General features: G+C 40.0%; 1 protein-coding gene and 1 long non-coding RNA gene across 4 annotated transcripts; one reads left to right on the top strand and one right to left on the bottom strand.

Annotated features, from left to right (window-relative positions):
* Positions 1 to 721: 721 nt before the first annotated feature.
* On the bottom strand, positions 722 to 16,527 carry LOC127377401 (natural resistance-associated macrophage protein 2). Of its 3 annotated transcripts, none has more exons than XM_051425239.1 (16): positions 16,394 to 16,527; positions 13,633 to 13,722; positions 11,779 to 11,930; positions 11,455 to 11,577; positions 10,183 to 10,302; positions 8,863 to 8,969; positions 8,702 to 8,772; positions 8,538 to 8,605; positions 8,095 to 8,250; positions 7,254 to 7,412; positions 7,059 to 7,145; positions 6,234 to 6,353; positions 5,939 to 6,088; positions 4,863 to 4,936; positions 4,616 to 4,769; positions 722 to 4,008 (listed from the first exon to the last, which is right to left on the bottom strand). In XM_051425239.1, exons 1-16 carry the CDS (start codon positions 16,413 to 16,415, stop codon positions 3,901 to 3,903), a joined length of 1,761 nt encoding a protein of 586 aa, XP_051281199.1. In that variant the 5' UTR covers positions 16,416 to 16,527; the 3' UTR covers positions 722 to 3,900. The 3 variants fall into 3 exon arrangements, with proteins under 3 accessions (XP_051281199.1, XP_051281200.1, XP_051281201.1); XM_051425240.1 differs by having other exon boundaries at positions 11,779 to 11,927; XM_051425241.1 differs by lacking the exons at positions 722 to 4,008; positions 4,616 to 4,769 and having other exon boundaries at positions 4,859 to 4,936.
* A 9-nt stretch (positions 16,528 to 16,536) lies between these two features.
* On the top strand, positions 16,537 to 18,332 carry LOC127377403 (uncharacterized). The gene is made up of 3 exons (XR_007887679.1): positions 16,537 to 16,623; positions 17,746 to 17,886; positions 18,096 to 18,332. It is a non-coding gene; the product is annotated as an uncharacterized LOC127377403 (long non-coding RNA).
* Positions 18,333 to 19,067: the final 735 nt, after the last annotated feature.

Raw genomic sequence — 19,067 nt, 5'->3', positions numbered from 1 at the left:
TGTAGTCTGCATCTCTTGTGTTGTTTACTGTTATCTAACTTTAATAAATGTATCAAATGAGGTGCAGATTGGTGATATTAGTAAATTCTAAGCCAAAATAATGCAAAGATTAACTCCAAAAAACTTCTTTATGGTTGCCTGTAATGTTTCATACTTGGATTATTGTCCAGAAGTTGCCAGTTTCGTGTTTTCCTGCTACTGTAGGGTTATTTGCAAACCTAAAATCTGCATTTTTTATGTGTATCATGAGGTCTTAAGGATTAATAAATATTAATAAAACACATGCAGCTCACAGTAGTGCATTAATGATAGTATAAATGTTTCTGATACATTTATAACCATAAGTAGTTAAACTAAATGCAGAAGTTCATGGTATCTGCCCCTGAGTAGTACTTTATGTGTGAGGGTAACAGAGGGCAGAGTGAAACCAATGACCCAGGCTCCTTTCATTTTCTCTCTGCTTTTGCTTCCCTTTACTGACACAGTAAACAGTAAAATGAAACTAACTTGTTTTGCCTGAAAACTGCTGGGGGACTTCTGTGTTGTGGCAATCGCACAACATTCGTCTCTAACGCAGTTATTCTTCCACTAGACAGCTGGTCATCCACATTACACGCCGGTTGCATCATGTAAAAGCATCATAAGTCTGTAAATGCTTAAACTAGTCATTATTTAGGTCTAAATCCAGAAGTTAATCAGAAAAAAACACACACACAAACAGTTGCTGTTTCTATTGTTTTTAATTAAAATAAGTTGCACTCAGCTGCAAATAAATCCTCAGTATTTTACAATCAGTTTTTCTTTTTCTGAGCAACCAGAACTGAAACACATTGATTTTACCTTGTTCAAATAAACAGTTTGACATCATGTTAGGTAATGTGGTCGACCGGTGGGTCCCCAGATATTTATATTTACAGCTCGGAGCCTCTGCAGCGCCTCCTCATCCTCAGAGAGTTTAGAAAACCCTCAGAGTAAATCGCAGTGATCGTCCTGCTGCAACGCACGCTGAGCAACTGGGAACTGGAACTCAACATATTTGCTTTATTTAAGCACCTCAAACACACACATGTGAACAATGCAGGGGAAGCTGCGTGCATCCACGAGACCCATTACGGAGAGAAAACAATAAAATAAAACGTGTTAATAAAGGAATAACTGCACAGTTGAAGCAGTCCGTCTCCCTGCTCCAAACACATGTGGGCCCATTACACCGCAGGCTCAGCCAGTGCCCACAGTGGCCACAATGCAAGACATAAACAAGAATGGGCCCGCTGTTAGCATTCCTGGTGTCGGACATTTTAAGGCAGCACTGACAGATCTGGGTAAAAATATATACAAAATAAGTACGGGCCGCACAGCTGGAAAATGTCATGTGGTTTACAGCTGATGCCACTGTTTACTAAATCAAAATTCATTATCTTTGCCTGCGCTCTGGTGCGTCTTGCCTTTCTCCTCCTGGTAATGTTGTCTGTGCATTCCTCTGAGACACAGACAGACAGACGGACAGACAGACAGACGGACGGACAGAAAGAAAAGAGCAAAGGGGCCAACTGGTGTTGAGGCCCTGAGCCGAGTGTTGAGGGCGCTGCAGTAGTACCCCTGGAAAATCTGTCCAAAACATGTGACTTCAGACATCAGATACAAGTTAAAGCTCCATCCGTCTTTCAACTACAGCGCAGGCACGTAAAAAACAACACAAGGTTAAAGGGGGGGGGATAAATCACTTTGTCACAGTGAAAACCCAGAGAGTGAAAGTAAAGGAAGACATAAGGCACAATGTGATTATTCTTAAATAATCCTGACGTACAGTTTCCTTCAATCTCATGTTGTGGTTTATTGTGTTTAATCAGTTCGTCTGTTTGTTTACAATTCAATAACGCCTTTAATGGTTTTTCTAAACACAGCTCATTAAATCAGTCCGTTCTGGTGAGCCGCAGTAATAAAACAACACGGTGCTTTCTGCTGTAACAAATGTCTCAAGGATATCTTCTGCAAAAAAAGAAATAAATCAGGTTACAGGTCATCCACCGGCACGTTACAGCAGATACACAAACACTGTTAGCGTTATAATGAGGACAAACGATCCTCAACAAGTTATACTGCAGAGTGAAATGTTCTCTCTCACACACACACACACACACACACACACACACTGCATCCATCAGGCTGTGCTTCTATTTCTACAGTTCACACCTGGGAATCCTCAGCGTCTTCTTACAGCCTCATGCACTCTGCCATGCATTAGCTACATCCAATCATGTTGATGACAAACTAGCTGTTGAAATGTGCTTGCAGCATCTGAGCCTCATGTAGGGCTGGGACTGTAGGGTCTACAATCATGTGATTTGCTGGAAGAGCCCCCCCCCCTCCCCTCCCGCTGTCTCTCCCTCCCCTCCCACCTTGCAGGCCTGCCCCTCAGTGGCCTCTGCTAGGCTATGTTTCCAGGAAAGGGGCCTACTGGACAGGCTGTGAGGCCTAGGCAGGGAGACATTGGCTCATTGAGAAAAACAAAAACAGAGAGGGGCGGTGGGAAGACTCTCGCCTCTTACATAACTCTCCCTCCATGACAGGGAGAGAGAAAAAAAAAGTTCCCCGCCACAATGCAAAGAAAAACCTGTCCATCCGCCTCTCCTCGGTGAGCAAAGGCTGAAGCACTTCAGGACAGGAATTCGAGCTCTGAAACCAGCAGTGCTTTGCTCACAGTTACACAATAGTTGCAGCTCCTCAGACACACCACCACCACAGGCATGTCAGACATGAACGTACACACTGAGATGTCCCAGTGAAACCTCTTTCTATCTGTTTCATACCATAATGCTTGTTTCTGTGTGTGTGTGTGTGTGCAGCCGGGAGCAACACATTAAACATGATGTAACACACCGTGTCATTTAATGTGTTGTTGTGTTGCATGGTTCTGGTGCTGTTACTGTATCTGAGGGGGTCTCCTGTGTGGCCTGCACTGCCTCCCTGTGGCCAACAGAGAGACTGCACAGGAGACGGCACAAACATTGGATAACACTTCACTTGGATAGTCCGCCTACAGATAGAGAACCGGTTCTCAAACTGTGGTACGTGTGCTGCCCCTAGTGGTTACACTGAGGAATCTCTCAATTATTATTTTAAAATGTCATTAAAAAACATATAACACAGTCAAAATAATAGATTTTCTTGAAATGTAATTTAAAATAAGTTTAGCCTACGAGCTAAAATGTGACGGTGAGATAGTGAGCAGAGGTTAAATTAATGGTTCATAAACACTGCAATCGTGGCTCCAAACTGGGACTACTGGGAGGAGAAGTCTGGACCAGGAAGACTCCTTTAACACAAAATTAGCTCTGGTTCTTGAACCAGTTCTGTTCAGGAGTCAGCAGCTGATTAAGGTCGGCCTACTGTACTGTGTTTAACCTCAGTCATACTGGTGGTACTTGGAGACTGTTATAGAGTCTTTGTAACATTTCAACAGCTCATCAGTTGAGATTTAACATGTTTTCTGATATTAAACACAAACACACACAAACATCCTGGTTGTGTTCATGAATTATCACAGATACTCTACAGACAATCTGTTAAACATCAACAGACAAAGAAACTGTTGACATATCTATAAACCAGAGGGGGGGGGGCATTTCCAGCCCCTCCTTCTGAAAGTGGCTGCAGGAGGCGGTGGAGTTTCAAACACTGTCGCTACTGCAGCTAGAGCAGATGGGAGGCTCATGTCACATTAAAGGCACGTGTTGATTTGAGCAAAAAATGTAGTTATGTCAGAAGAAAAATACGAAAATAAATAATTCTAGGCCATATCGTCCATACCAGTTTTGTATAATCATTAGAGTGTGACTTTAAACAAAAGGGTCAGTCACAGCTGCACCTTTAAAACGTCCACTCAAACACACGTTGGATTCAGGAGTCGAACTCCGGCTGCCGCTCGATGAGGACGGTCGTGTCGTTGGCTCTCTTGGAGGACGGATCGAGGCAGGACACTCCCAGAGCTATCAGACACAACCACACCTGCAGCGCAGACAGACAGGTACATTAACAGTCAGCTGTATCACATACACAAGGTCACATATTCAGCATAAAGGTGCATCATCGACGGTGAGCTATGCTGCTGTGGGACCTGACTTTGTCTTTACAAAATATATTTTCTTTATCAAATTATAGAATCATTTTCTTATATTTTGATGCAGGATATAAACTATGCAAAACAATGCATGTTTCCTTTATTTGAAAGTGAAATCTTTGCGCCTTGATATCTCGATTAATATTTATATCTGCAGATTATTTCATTCATCATTTGTTCTATAAAATGTTTGAAAATAGTGAAACATATTTCCCAGAGCTGTATTACCAAAGATTTTATTTTCTTTTAGCATCTTCTATGCACATGTATTTTTAGTATTGTTGTCGCTGTATTATGGTTTTACTGTATATTGTACGTACAGGAATCCTTTATGATGTTTTAGTACTTGTGTTGTTTGTTTTTATGTTTGTTTGACTGCAACTCCAGTTTCCCATCAGGGATTATAAAGTGACTGAACTAGCTTAGTGTCTGTACGTTTCCATACTATAAGGCTGTGACTACCAGGCATATAAACGCAGCAGCATGTAAACCTACCAGATATCCCACGAATGTCAGGTATACTACGGAGAAGAACGTTGCCAGCACATACAGCCACACACTGTTGAATGTTGTCACGTAGACCACGACGAAGTACATGTTGATGGCACACACGAGCAAGATCACCAGCCCTCCTCCGATCTTAGACACCCTGCAGGGGAAAGAGAGTGAGCGCAGTTCTTCTTATAAAGGAGGAACAACAACATTCAGGATTATCATCTGATTATGAGCTCGATAAACTTACAATCCGTTGGCAAACTCATTCATGAGAGACGGCAAACTGGTGAACGTGAGGATGGGAATGAGGGCAAATGGCAACTGTGAGAGAAGGAAATCAATGAATAGGTAGAAAATACAGTAAATTCTTCAACAGCGGCAGATGGAACCAGACCTTTATTTAGTCTTTATTTCTAACTTCACCTGTTCTCTGGTTGATACAAACTCAAAAAACTTCCTCTGTGTTTCCCTTTTGTCTACATTCAGTATAATGTCCACTTCCACAGCACTAATTCAATTCTTATTTCCAGGTGATTATACACTAAACACACCTATTAATAGTATATAATAGTTCCTAAATCTTACACACTGGACCTTGAAGTAACATTTTAAATGCAGGACTTTTTCTTGTATTTCTACTCTTTACTTTTACTGAAATATAAGATCTGAGTACTTCTTCTGCTCTGCTAATTTTTCCATGTGAGCTGATGTAATCGTGTTTTTGTAGCCGGCCTTTATTCGTGCTGGCCACACCCCCTGTCTGTTATTTGAATATATATTACTTATTTATTTTCCCCTTATTGTTTTTATTTGTATTATTATCATTGGTGTCCTTGTACTTGTCTTTTTTTTTAATGTACCATAGTGTTTTTCCTCCCAGTGCACCAGCTCTGTGTCAGATGCATTTTACAGAATCTATTCTATTAAATCTGTTCAGGTTTAGTTTTTGATTATCTTAAGTAACAAAAGTTATAAACAACAAATTATTCATGAACTAGAAGAAAAGATAGACAAAGACATTTAAGAACTAAAACTCCAGTCTGCCAGATAGAGTATGTATTAGCTGTTTAGCTGAGCTAAGCTTACTTTATGTTTTGTGCATTGCTCTAAGTTAATAAAAAAGTACATTATTAGACGTTAATATTAAGAATATGGTTGTTTTGCCAAATTGGAACTGGTTTCAAATGAAGCCAATGAAATCCAATCCTACTTATATCTTCCTTTTTGTATTGCAGGTTGTCAGACCTGCACTTCACAGATAAAGTGCGATGAGATAAAGGTTGGATGAAGCTTCCAGTGAACCAGGTGTCACCCCTGCCTGACCTGCATGCTCTGCAGCACATTGAGGAAGTCGTTCATGCCCGTCAGGTGCTGCACGTCCTGGAAGATGGCAACCAGCAGGGTGGGAGTGATGGCGAGGGAGCGGGTCAGCAACACCCGAGCGAAGCGCGACCAGCGCAGGTTCAAGAAACCCTGAGGGCAGAAAAACACAACAAAAATCTTCAGTAATACAACTGACTGATGTTCGATGGTGATGAAGGTAAAGGAAAGGACCCCATTGTCTGTGTGTGTGTGTGTGTGTGTGTGTGTACGGCTGATTCATCCGTCCTCCACTCACCTCCATGACGAACTGACCAGAGTACGTGCCGGTCATGGTGGAGCTCTGACCAGCTGCAAGGATCCCCACGGCCCAGATGTAGAGCGCAGCCGGGCCAAAGAAGCAGCCGAGCACCACTCCCTGTGTCAGACACGCAAACAGAGAGTTACAAAACTCCAGCAGCGATACATTCCCCAGAAAACAAGTGCACTCCTTCAGCGCTTCAATAAAAACTGTGCTGGATAGAGCGAGGGACGTCGTTAACATAGAAACCCCACAATGTGTAATGTAAAGCTTCTGTAATCAATATTTTATATTAACAGTGGACACGTCTACATCTACATCTCTGTGTGAGAATGTGTGGTAGGAAACAGGGTTATGTGGTGTGAGTGGAAATGTCTACGGGGGGAACTCTGTGTTAGAAGTTTGTAGCTGATGAAGCACAATTCATGTCGCATCTTCCTTTTTTAATCCTGTTATTCACTTTATTTACTATTATCTATTCTTAGCTATTTAGTTTTATTTTGTATTTTTACATTAAAGGTATTTCCGCTTCCTTCCTTCCTTTCACTTACACAGCTATATATGATTTTACTGTATTTTACGTGACTATATAAGTATATGTAGTTATAATCATTGTTTTCTTGTCCATGTTGAATGTCTATGGTTGTAATCCTTTAATGAAAACTCAAATAAAAGAGGAATTGTTAAAAAAAGGATAGTAAATATGAATATATGACTATAACCTTTGACAGAAAGCCTGTGTTACTAACCGAGGTGCTTTGTGGGAAGTGTAGGAGGTTGTGGAGCTTACTAATACTGTCAGAGTAACAGTTTTAAACTCACCCCTTTGTAGATGTCCACCTCTAGAGTTTCATTGTTCAGAGGGAACAGAGATGAATGAGGACTTCCTGATTGATTGCAGACAGTGTGCTGGAATTAAACACACACACACACACACAGACACACACACACATCTGTAGCACAGCAGCCGAAAGAAAACACACGTTGGATTACAAGAGCGGCTGCAGAGACACTCACCACCTCTTCGTTTGTGCGTCCGTAGAAAGCCTCGGCGAAAACAGCCACCACAAACACGTTGATGAGGAATGAGACGAACAGCGCGATGGTCGCCTCAATGAAGAAGTATTTGTTGGCCTCTTTGACTTCTTTCCTGTTCGACCGATCCACTTCTCGAGACTGAGGGAACATTTGGACACTTAAAGCTATAATGTGTAACATTTATGCATTCAAATGTCTATAAACACTCGGCCTATGTTAGATATGTTAGCTGTGTTCTTCCATTATCCCAAATGTTTCCAACAATGTTCAAACTCAGACAAATCTGTCATTTTATTCAGGTAACGCTGCGTTTCACCGGTCGCCTGTCGATGGCGCCATATCCCCTTTGTGCCTGCGTCAGCGTTGTGGTTGTCTGCCAGAAGCTGTCATACATTGACTGTTGATCCAGTCTGAAGCCACATTGTTACCATCCACTGTTTAGATCTTGGTGCTTTTTAACTCTAGATTTGAACCGGATGAAGGATTTTAGTCATCGGACGTCTGGATCTTAAGTTATCAGAGAAACAAGCTGAGCTAACGGCGTGGGAGAAGCAGTGATTGTTAAGGTGGAACTGCTTTATTCAGTGTGTTTAGTGGTTTTAATCAGCTATGTTTGTTTTGGAGAGGAGGAGACCTCTGTGGATCATTGGGCTCCCGGTAGAAACCTCCTGAACCATCAACACTGAAGGAATCACTACTACATAACGTCACGGTGATGTGAGCGGCCGAAGTTACATATTGTACATATAAAGATTTACAGTTTCATACAGCTGATTAAAATAAAGGGGGGAAGCTGTATCCGTCCAGCAGTTGATCGCACCTTGACAAGAGCAGAGTGGAGGTAAATGTTGTGAGGCATGATGACGGCTCCCACGATGCCGACGGCCTGAGCCAGCTGAACGGGCCCGCAGCCCTCGCAGTACGGCACAAACATCCCCTTCAGAAGCTCGCCTTGGTCTGGCCTCACCGTCACATACTGGAAGAGAGGAGGAAGTGCATGAGCAGACGGTTATCACGTGCAGAAGGAATCAATAAGATCCCCAGTGTAACCAGTAGAACAGAACGACACCCATAACAATGCAGGAAATGCTAGCAGATTATAGCAGATTGTTTCCTGTGAATGTTGCATCAGAGGTGAGATATTTTTAGGAATTTATCCTACAGTTATCTATGGAAGAGGTTTCGGGCCACATGTGAACATTTTGGCGTCTCCTAGTGGGGGTCAGGAACCAGTGACGTATGCAGATACATAAACATTTGTACCTCATATCCAAAGGTGATGGCCATGATGGTGATGAGCACACCAAAGAAGGCTTCCAGCTTCCTCAGGCCTGCAGAGAAACAGATGACAAGCTTTATTTACCGCTGCTGTAGAAACATATTTCACTGTAAGTTGATGTAAAACACGCGAGGAGGCCACAACGTACCATACTTGTCCAAGAAGAGGAAGACAAAGGTGTCGATGATGGTGATGAGGACGCCAGCCCACAACGGGATCCTGCCAGTAAACACACACACACACACACACAGTAATGAAGCCGTTTTAAAGCAGCGATCGTTAAACGTACGTTGTGTCTGTTCACGCCACCTGCCAGAGGAGAGGAGGTTGAACGCGATGGCACAGCCGATGACCTCCTGCATGTCTGAGCCAATGATCGCCAGCTCCACCATCAACCACAGGATGACACGAGGCACCTGGACAGAGGACTCGGGCGTTAATGTTCGCAGATACGGATTATTTAAAGACCCATTATGTAAACTTTTCTACCCTAAAATAGCAAAACCAAAATCATTTTGATGCAGCCTTGAAAACACAAATATATTCAAACAAAACTGATCTAGAATTTCATCCATATTTGTGGCAAAAATGAATATTACAAACAAGAAACATAATTTCTAACATAATTATAACGGTGAAAGAAAGAGAGATGATGGCGAGGTTAGTTAACAACAACAGAAGGGAGCGGAGGAGGGAGTGAGTGTCGTGGACAGTGTTATCGATAATGGGACGTCAGATTGTGTGAAGGATTCAGTGGCATCTAGCGGTGTCGTTGCAGATAGCAACTTCCTCGTTTCACCCTGCCGTTAAAAGCTCGATGGAGAAATTATGGTGGCTGACGATAAACGCCGCTTCCTGGAGCCGGTGTTTGGTTTGTCTGTTCTGGGCTGCTGTAGAAACATGGCAGACTCCATTAAAGACGACCTGATAAAAAATGTCTGATTTTAAGGTTAAAAAAGGTGATTATACACTAATGAAAGCAAGATTATGTATATTATATTTCTGCCATTAGATCCTCCTAAATGTTTCACACTGGACCTTTAAATATATTAAATAAGACACATTGATACATGATGACTCCACAAATGCATTGCATTATGGTCCCATCTTTACATCACTTTAACAAATATCTGATTTCTTCAGCTTTGCCTCCTTCAAACACACGAACAATCGAACGCACACTGAAGGGAATTGTTCCATTCATGTTGCTCCTGACATGTTTTCCCTCACTTAAAATGTGTCGAGCTGAAATGCTCGAGAGAACAAAAGAGCTGATCACATGATTTTTAGCCATGTGGTTACCAGTTGTTCCAGGTATTAGGAAAACAGAGAGCTGGATTTAGAAATATATATTCGCATGAATAATTCATTAAAATAGATTCCACATTTTCTATCCTCACAGCTCACAATTAAGGTTTTAGATCATATAATCCGAGGATTACGGCTACTGTAACAACAGAGCTCAGTGTGGGTTATACAATGAGGCAGTTACAGTAAACCAGGTCCACTTCAGCCTCTCAGTTTGCCGCAGAGACAACCTCAGTGGACCACTTTACAGCGAACCCATTGAGCCGATATTGCACGTATAAAGGAGGGAATCATCAACAGCTGAGAGTAGTGAGGTCTCACAGTGCGGTACTGGCGGTTGCAGACTTCAGCCAGGTGCATCCCGGTGACGACGCCCAGCCGAGCCGCCAGACGCTGCAGCAGCAGGCCGATGATGGTGGCTCCCAGCAGCACCCAGAGGAGCTGACAGGACGAGAACACAGGCATCATCAGTTAATCAGCCGTCTCATGAGCTCAAATCATCCTGTCTGAAACCGGTGGAGAGGAGAAGTTTGAGATTGTGAACGTTTAGAAACTATTCGGGACATCTCAGATTCAAAATCACGCTGCTTCACCACCTTATCAAACTTCATGTTTTGTTATTGTTTTGATGTGAGAGACCCACTAGTGGCAGAAATTACATATTGTACCTTTAACTCGTGTCTCAAGATAACAGCTTTAAAAAGAAAAGCAAGCACGGCCATTCTCGGTTTCCAAATCTTTACAAAAGCACTTCCTTAATCTCCAGTACGTCCAGAATGAGTCACTTAAATTTATAAAAGCATCTTTTTCTTTTTCCTTTCCAGTCCAGACTAAAACAAACTCTTTCCAGAGTATAAAAACTTGAGGACTTTCTGTAGCCTCAAACCTTCCCTGTGATGGCTCATTTTAAATGTCAATACAGCCACACACACACACACACACACACACACACACACACACACACACACACACACACACACAGAAGTGTCTGTTTAGTAATTGTTTGTTAAAAGTTTAAGAGTAACTAATTTTCAATCAATCAGAGCCAAGAAAGGAAGTTGCTTGTTCATTCACAGATTGTCAGGCTCAGGACTCAGTGTGAACATTCACTCCGACTCTCATTCACTTTATTTCAAACCCTAATTAATTCAAGAATGTGTTTTCAGTTTTAGAAGGTCAAAGTTCACCTTTGTTGCTCTCTAATGTCTCAGTTTCATGAGTCTGTGTTCAATTGGGCGTCTATCTGATCCACCAAACGGAGGCTGAGTAAGTTAAGGCTGCAACACGTAAAGTCTGTACAGAATATTTATCTTTATGGATTATATTGATGCCGAATTGACAATGAGACTGACGGCATATGACTCCCTTTAGCTCGTGTTTCTAGAGTTACGTGTTATTACGGACACGTAAGGAATTGTTAAAATGTGTTATTCCTTAAAGGGAGTTTGGTGCAGAGAGATTTTAGTTTAATTTAAACTTTTGTCACCACTACAGAAACACTAGCTAACTGTTAAAGTATGATATTGTGTGTACTGATTACTAATTGTACTCATATCACGGCAGTATGATAAATAAATGATAAGTAAAAGTTACCTTGAAGCCAGCTTTAGCACCAGACTGCAGGTCAGACTCGATGTTACCTGGGTCCAGGTAGGCTATGCTCATCAGAAACCCCGGCCCAGTGAAGGCCCACAGCTTACGGAGACTAATCCCCCACTGCAGGACAGAGAAATACAAACAATTCAACAATTAATATATATCATATGTCATTTTATATGACAGTATTGATATATATCACGATGTAGTTAATAGAAACTGTTTATGAATAAAATCAAAGTTTGACATTTTAGGAAAATGCACTTATTTGCTTTCTTCCCAAAAGACGAGAAGGTTTTTCCACGTATAATCAGGGATTACCTCGCTGTCCTCCTCGGGAACGGGGACCCTCTGGTCGAAGTAAGTGCTGGAAACAGGTTCATTATTGTGTTTCTGGAGGAAGACCGAGGGGGCCGAGACTCTGTGTGTGTGTGTGGTCTGGATCACTGCTTTCTCTTCCACCAGGTCATCTGCTCCAATACGACACAAACATAGAAAACTGTTCACACGAGGTAAAACACTGTGGGGAACTGCTGACACACGTTTACATCTGATATGAGTAACTGCACAGTGAAAAGGAAGTTACAGTTGATTAGCAGAACAGAGTCATTATTGTAAACAGCATTACTGTGCGCTCTGATCTGATGAATATACTAATGAAATGATGTGTCTTCAGTACCAGGATAACCTGTCTTAGAGCTCTAGAGGAATTTTCCTGCAATCTGATTGAGGGAGTTTCTGGTTCCCAAACCATCACACCAAAGAAGGAAAGTACAACAGAACAAGGTCATCATGGTTTTGTCGATGTGGAAATAGGACAGAACAAACGCTGGTGGCCCTTTTTGCACACAGCTTCACAGTTTGGAGTCAATAATTGTCCCGAGATATTTTGAAGACTGCACACATTCCACCGTCTGACCCTGACATCTTGCGCAAGAAGTTCCTGGTGCCATTTTGCATCTTAACAATACAACAGGTGTCTGCTTTTGGCCCGCGGCCCAGCATTAAGTGTCAGTTTTCAGTCATTCAAGGGAAAAAGTTTGGGCAATATCAGCGATTACTATTACGTCATCAGGATTAGTCCTCTGGTCTCATACTCTCACTCTGAATAATACACACAGATACATTACTAACAGGGAGAGACTGATTTATTTATCCGATTGCAGATAAAATAAATGTGCTCCCTTACACAAGACATCTTACTGGTTACACCTTTTTTAAGATAATGTTCAAAAGTTCTCTTTTGCAGCATTTAATTTAAACACATTCATAAAGTACTCAGATCTTTGACTGTAGTGAAAGTAGTAACACCAAAGTGAAAATACTTTAAAGTCCTGCATTCAGAATCTTAGTTAAAGTGCAGAAGTATTTGCATTAATAAAGACTTAAAGCATCAAAAGTAAAAGCAGCACCGCCATTACTGTAGTGGCTCTGTGACAGCAGCATTATGGGTAATTGGACTTACAACGTCAGACAGTGTCCTTCAGTTACTGATGAAGGTACTTTATATGGATGGAGACTGACCGACCGTCAACAACCGTCGCCACATTTCAAGCGATGTACTTTGTATTACGACTCTACATGTTAGTTATTTAATCATCACAGACCAGTTATAACAGTAAAAAGATTAATAAATACAAATTCATGCTTTTTCATATTCAAGATGAATTAATTAATCGCCTGTAATGTGAACATTTTGGTCCTCTGCACACCCGGAGTCTAAGCCTTTAGCACTACTGTTGGAGCAGTTGATAACTGCACAGCTTCTTCCAACAATTCACAGATATTGTTCTAAAAAGTAACGTTAAATAGAAAGTAAAAGGAAAAGTAGAAAACTGTACACCTCTTAGGACAGCTTGCATTCAAAGAGCACAATATTTCCCTCTGAACTGTAAGAGATTGGAAATAGAAAAGTAGCATAAAATGTAAATTCTCATAAAATTGCACAAACTTATGTTCACATTACTTGAGTAAATGTACTAAGTTACACTCCACTGCTACTTATTCTAAATTCTGACACCAAGATTTACATTTATACTGCAAATCAGTTTCCTCATTACTAATATCTACTAGTATCTGTATCTGTATCGGTCCTGTATTGTACTGTTGTTCCCAGCCGCTGCGATGAGCCCCGAACAAAAAAACAAAACTGTCTACAAAACAAACGCTCCTCACCTCGTCCTCCGGTCGGTTCCTGCTGCTGATCTGTGGGAAAACTGGGAGGCAGCGAGGAGATGTGGATGTTCTCAAGAGGGGGGTCTCTGACTGGAGACAAACAGGGAATTATACTGAGATTACAGCACACAGAACTAAACTCTTCACACACACACAGAACTAAACTCTTCACACACACAGAACTAAACTCTTCACACACACACACACACACACACACACACACACACACACAAAAGAACTAAACTCTTCACACACACAGAACTAAACTCTTCACACACACAGAACTAAACTCTTCACACACACACACACACACACACACACACACACAAGAACTAAACTCTTCACACACACACACACACACACACACACACACACACACACAGAACTAAACTCTTCACACACACAGAACTAAACTCTTCACACACACAGAACTAAACTCTTCACACACACAGAAATAAACCCACACACACAGAACTAAACTCTTCACACACACACAGAACTAAACTCTTCACACACACACAGAAATAAACTCTTCACACACACACAGAACTAAACTCTTCACACACACAGAACTAAACTCTTCACACACACAGAAATAAACTCTTCACACACACACACACAGAACTATGAGAAAACAGAGAGCGAAGGATCTTCAGGTGTCTGTTGGGTTCCCCGCTGAACCGTTATACTTCATTTTACGACATTTTAGAGGCAAACATTGCACTTTTCTACATTAATTATGGACAACTTTAGTTTTAGTTATTGATAAAAATATATATAATCAACAAATAAATGATGTATTTGTACATATTAAGTTAAATAAAGTCGTTAAAGCTGCAACATTAAAGTGATAAACACATAAATCAATAGTTATAATCCATTAATATAATATCTTGTTCTTTATTTAAAACTAAAGCTGTCACATAAATAGTTGTGGAGTCGAAGTCGAAAGTTAAGTTCCTCAATAAATGTGCTTAGTTGGTTCCTGTGAGAATATTATGGGATATAAAATTATATTACAGGAACTTATAAACATGATGAGGTCAGTTTGAACTCTGTGACACCGTAAATCTTTAGTACTTAAAGTAAAAGCACTCGTATCAGAATCATGTTCATATTATATTGTTGCATTATAACTGCTGACGCATTCATAAATAACATTACTTTAAAATGTTTATATCAATATATATATCAATCAATCGATCAGTTAAACTTTATTTGTATAAACACCTTCTGTACGGGTCAGCGTGTTTCTCTAATACTGAGACAGAATGAACCAAAATAATGAGAAATAAAAACTAAATAAAAACTAAATTAAATACGTTTAGAAGTAAAATAAAAAGATAAAAATCACAATAAAATACAATAAATAATAATAATAATAATTATTATTATTCCAGTCTGTCCCCATTATCTGTTTATTCCAGGATTATTTTGTTTTGTATTATTTAAATTTATGTATAACTATATATTTATATTCATATATAATTTAATAAAAACTCACATTATTAATATTATATTACACCTGTACTGTATATTTATAACCCTGTATCAATCACATCTGTATATAAAAAGCTGTATATAGTGTACAAATAATTTCTATTCTATCTTTATCTATTTAATATATTAAATATATTATACTATATTTACGTTTCTATTCTGTTTCTATTTAATGTGTATTTTCTGTCTGTTGTGTTGTAGCCTGTGAACTTCCCCTGTGGGATCAATAAAGTCTTTATTATATTATATTATATTATATTATCTTAAGAAGAATGAGGGGGAGGGATAAACTGCAAAATATATTTACAGACTTTAACAGTAAATTCATTATTTCACAGTAATATAGATAAAAATCACAGTAATGTGTTGCTACAGTAACCAGTAATAATATTAATGTAAAATATTACAATATTTTGATGTAAAATTACAATATATTGTAAAATCTGCCTGTAATATTAAAATAATTACGCATCATGCATTGCAAAAACCCCATTACAGTAGTTTATTGTGAGAATTTTAACAGTTTATTAATAATAAAGTAACTAAAAAAACAGTTTGTATAGGTTTGAGTTGTACTGCAGGTAACTTTAATGTGGGAGGGCGTAACCAGGGAATATACATTTCCCACAGTTATATTATATTTATGAAAATGTGCACATTTATAAGTAGTTTTAAAGACAATATTGACATTTAAATTCACATTTAAAAAAGTCTGTGAGCGGCTTTTTAGAAATAAAGTTGCAAGGAGAGTCCGAGTGGCGTCACACACTCAATGTTTACTTATAAAATAAACAAATAAACTAAAAATAAACAGGAAATAAGAAGAGACAGCGCTCAGAAAAACTTAAATTCTTCTGTATATTGTTGTGTTTATATCCTAGTTAATGTGACTAACAGTACTTGAGTAAATCTTACTTTATACTTTAGTTAAAATGTTAATAAATAAAAATATCAGGGGACATTTTAGGGCTGCAGGACACTGTAAAAACATCATATTGTGATTATTGTGTCAGATATGATTCACAATGTGTGTAAATGATGATTTTTGACTCACTTATTAAAATTTAACTTAAAAATTAAAGATTAAAATCATAATAAAGAGAATTAGTAGAACCAGATATATAATCAGGACTTTCATAATAAACCTGTTGTGTCACATTTCACTTCTGCCACCTGCAGGTTGTACTTGATACATCGACGATATCGGTAATAAATCGATTAACTGTGATTATTATTGTATTAATTAAACATGTGAACTCACCTGAGCGCAGGAAGGAAAACATCTTCTCCTGTTACACAAACCGAACTGAACCGAACCGGGTCAGACTCATTCAAAGCATCAACCGGTGATATGATTCATTCTCTCTCTCTCTCTCTCTCTCTCTCTCTCTCTCTCTTTCTCTCTGCTCGCTTCCCTGTTTCCTCTGAGCTTCATGGAGCAGGAACATCCGGGCAGGTTGGACCCGGAGCGACGGTGGACTCACCTGACAGGTAAGGGAGGGAGGAAGGGGGAGGGAGGGGGGAGGAGGGGGAAACTACCTGAGGACAAAGTCACACAACAACAGAAAAGTTTAACAAGTGGACCCGTTGTCGCTCCTGTTTCTGTCACGTGATTCGGTTTTAACAGTCTGGGGCTGATCCCGGACCAGCAGACTGGCGGGTTTTCAAAATAAAACAACACAGGTGGTTGTTGTTTTTAAATACAAAACTTTTTTGTTTGTTTGTTTGTTTCACATTTTTTAATGTTAAATGCACTCATAAAGAAGTATGTTTAGTCCCTTGTTCATTAACTTCATGTTAACTGTGTGAATATAAGGGTTTAGGTTGGTCCCTTTCAAAATAAAAGCCTCAGACTATAAATCAGAATCAGCTTTATTGGACAAGTTTGTGTACACACACACACACACACACACACACACACACACACACACACACACACACACACACACACACACACACACACACACACACACACACACACACAAAGTTTATGTACTGTAGACAACAAAGCTGAAAAAATAAATAAAAATAGACCTATATATAGGTGAAAATAGGTGTATAGGCAAGCAACCATTACCAACAACATATATATATATATATATATATATGTATAATAGTCTGTATACAAGTGTTTCTTTAAAGCGTAAATAAAACAAATAGTGCAAAGAAATAAATATTGAATGGATAAACATGCAAACATGTTTAGAAATTAACCCTATATTATATATATATAGATAATTAACTGTTTATATCTGGTTCAAGACCATTTGTGCTCTCAAATAAAGTGAAAATGACGGTTCATTAATACATTATCTTTAAGGTTTGTTAGCAGTGTTGGAAAGTAACCTTTAAGGTATTTTAATTTCCTGCCACTACAATTCAAGAGCCAAATATTATAGGATAGTTTTCTAACAATAGATCCTCCTCACTGTGACACACTGGAGCTTTAAAATACTGGAATCAGCCTCTAACATGTCCACTGTGTGTTCCTTTAACTTCATTTAAAAACCTCAAATTCACAGAAAAAACAACCACAGAGGACATTAACTCAAAAGCAGCTAAATAAACAACAAAAATCTGAATATCTATGTTGTTCTCTCCATATATATATAGAAAGGAGAAATGATAAGAAGATTCAAAAACTTACCAGCCGCCTCATGTGACGCTCTGCAGGTATTTGTACCCCCCCCCCAACCAGCCAGCAGCACAAAGGCTTTTATGTCCCTCAGAGGAATGATGCGGTTTCATGTTGAGGTGAGTGGGTGAACAGAGCAGGAGCCGCCACCGGGGGGCGACAAACACTGACTGATCCTCACCCGGGAGGACTTGTTGTTCAGTCACACACACACACACACACACACACACACACACACACACACACACACACTGTCAGAGGGTTTGAAATGCAGGATTCAACCTGTGAGTTCAGGCCTTTAAATCTGATTCACTTGTCTTCTTCACAGGTTCAACGACGGCTCTCTGTCCCAGTCAGCTATGACAGTGTGAGCAACACCAGGACCCTGAAACTGAAGCAGCTAAATGGAATCCAGCCATCATTCATTTGCTCATTTACTGTGGGGGCGTCCTGTTAGCCCCCCTTTTGTACCGAGGCTCAGTCCTTACTGCAGCAACCTGTCTCTCTCTCTCTCTCTCTCTCTCTCTCTCTCCTCACTTTCCTGTCTTTCTTCAGCTGTCACTATAAAAATAAAAGCATTTAAAAATAAAAATCTCTTCCTGTGACGTGTCAAAATGTCTAAAAGAGAGCGACTGTCATCAGTGTGACGTGTGCCGGCATGTAGGTTGGCCCCTCGCTGTCAGTCAGAAGAGACTCTGCATGGAGCTGTGGATGACAGTGTCTGTCTGTCTGTCTGTCTGTCTGTCTGTCTGTCTGTCTGTCCCGTCTGTCCGTCGCCGCTTTATCTCAACAACTATTTGATGGATTAAAATGAAATGCTGGTCTCCACTGAGGATGAAACCTGGATGATTTCTCCTGCAGCTGATTGTCTCTGGATCCCAGGTGATGAATCTGATTTGACAGCAGTTGGATGCCTTGACAGAGAATTTGGTGCCATCATGGTCCCCAACCTGGGGGTCCTGTCAGGGGCGGATCTATAGAAATATTCACGGGGTGGCCAGAAGGCGGTATGGAGACTTTAAGGGGAGGCAGAAATATATGCAAACAATCACATATATCAACATTTGCCTGGAAAACATCATATTACTGTGGCACATTAGTGAAGCATTGGATATAAATATCTACAGGAGGCATTAGAAATCAATAAATTGCCACTTAGTCTAAAATGTGACGATAACAGAGTTCAGATGTTACTAATTTAACTGACTTTGTTATTAAACTTGAGTTTTGTGGCTGTTGTAGTTTCCCGTTCTCATTCCCAGGTCGTCAAATACAGACGCGAGCGGTGTTCAGTTAGTTG

The sequence above is a fragment of the Dicentrarchus labrax genome, unplaced genomic scaffold (assembly GCF_905237075.1).
Source record: "Dicentrarchus labrax unplaced genomic scaffold, dlabrax2021, whole genome shotgun sequence".
In the NCBI taxonomy this organism is placed as follows: Eukaryota; Metazoa; Chordata; class Actinopteri; family Moronidae; genus Dicentrarchus; species Dicentrarchus labrax.
The sequence above is the reverse complement of the archived record's forward strand: the minus strand, read 5'-3'. Positions and strand labels throughout refer to the sequence as shown.

Excerpts from the sequence above, each read along its gene's own strand:
- LOC127377401 (XM_051425239.1), bottom strand. The coding sequence starts at position 16,415 with ATGTTTTCCTTCCTGCGCTCAG. Across the intron at positions 8,773-8,862 it reads AACCTCCTCTCCTCTGGCAG|GATCCCGTTGTGGGCTGGCG; the intron begins GTGGCGTGAACA and ends GTTTACTGGCAG. Across the intron at positions 8,606-8,701 it reads CCTCTTCTTGGACAAGTATG|GCCTGAGGAAGCTGGAAGCC; the intron begins GTACGTTGTGGC and ends GTTTCTCTGCAG.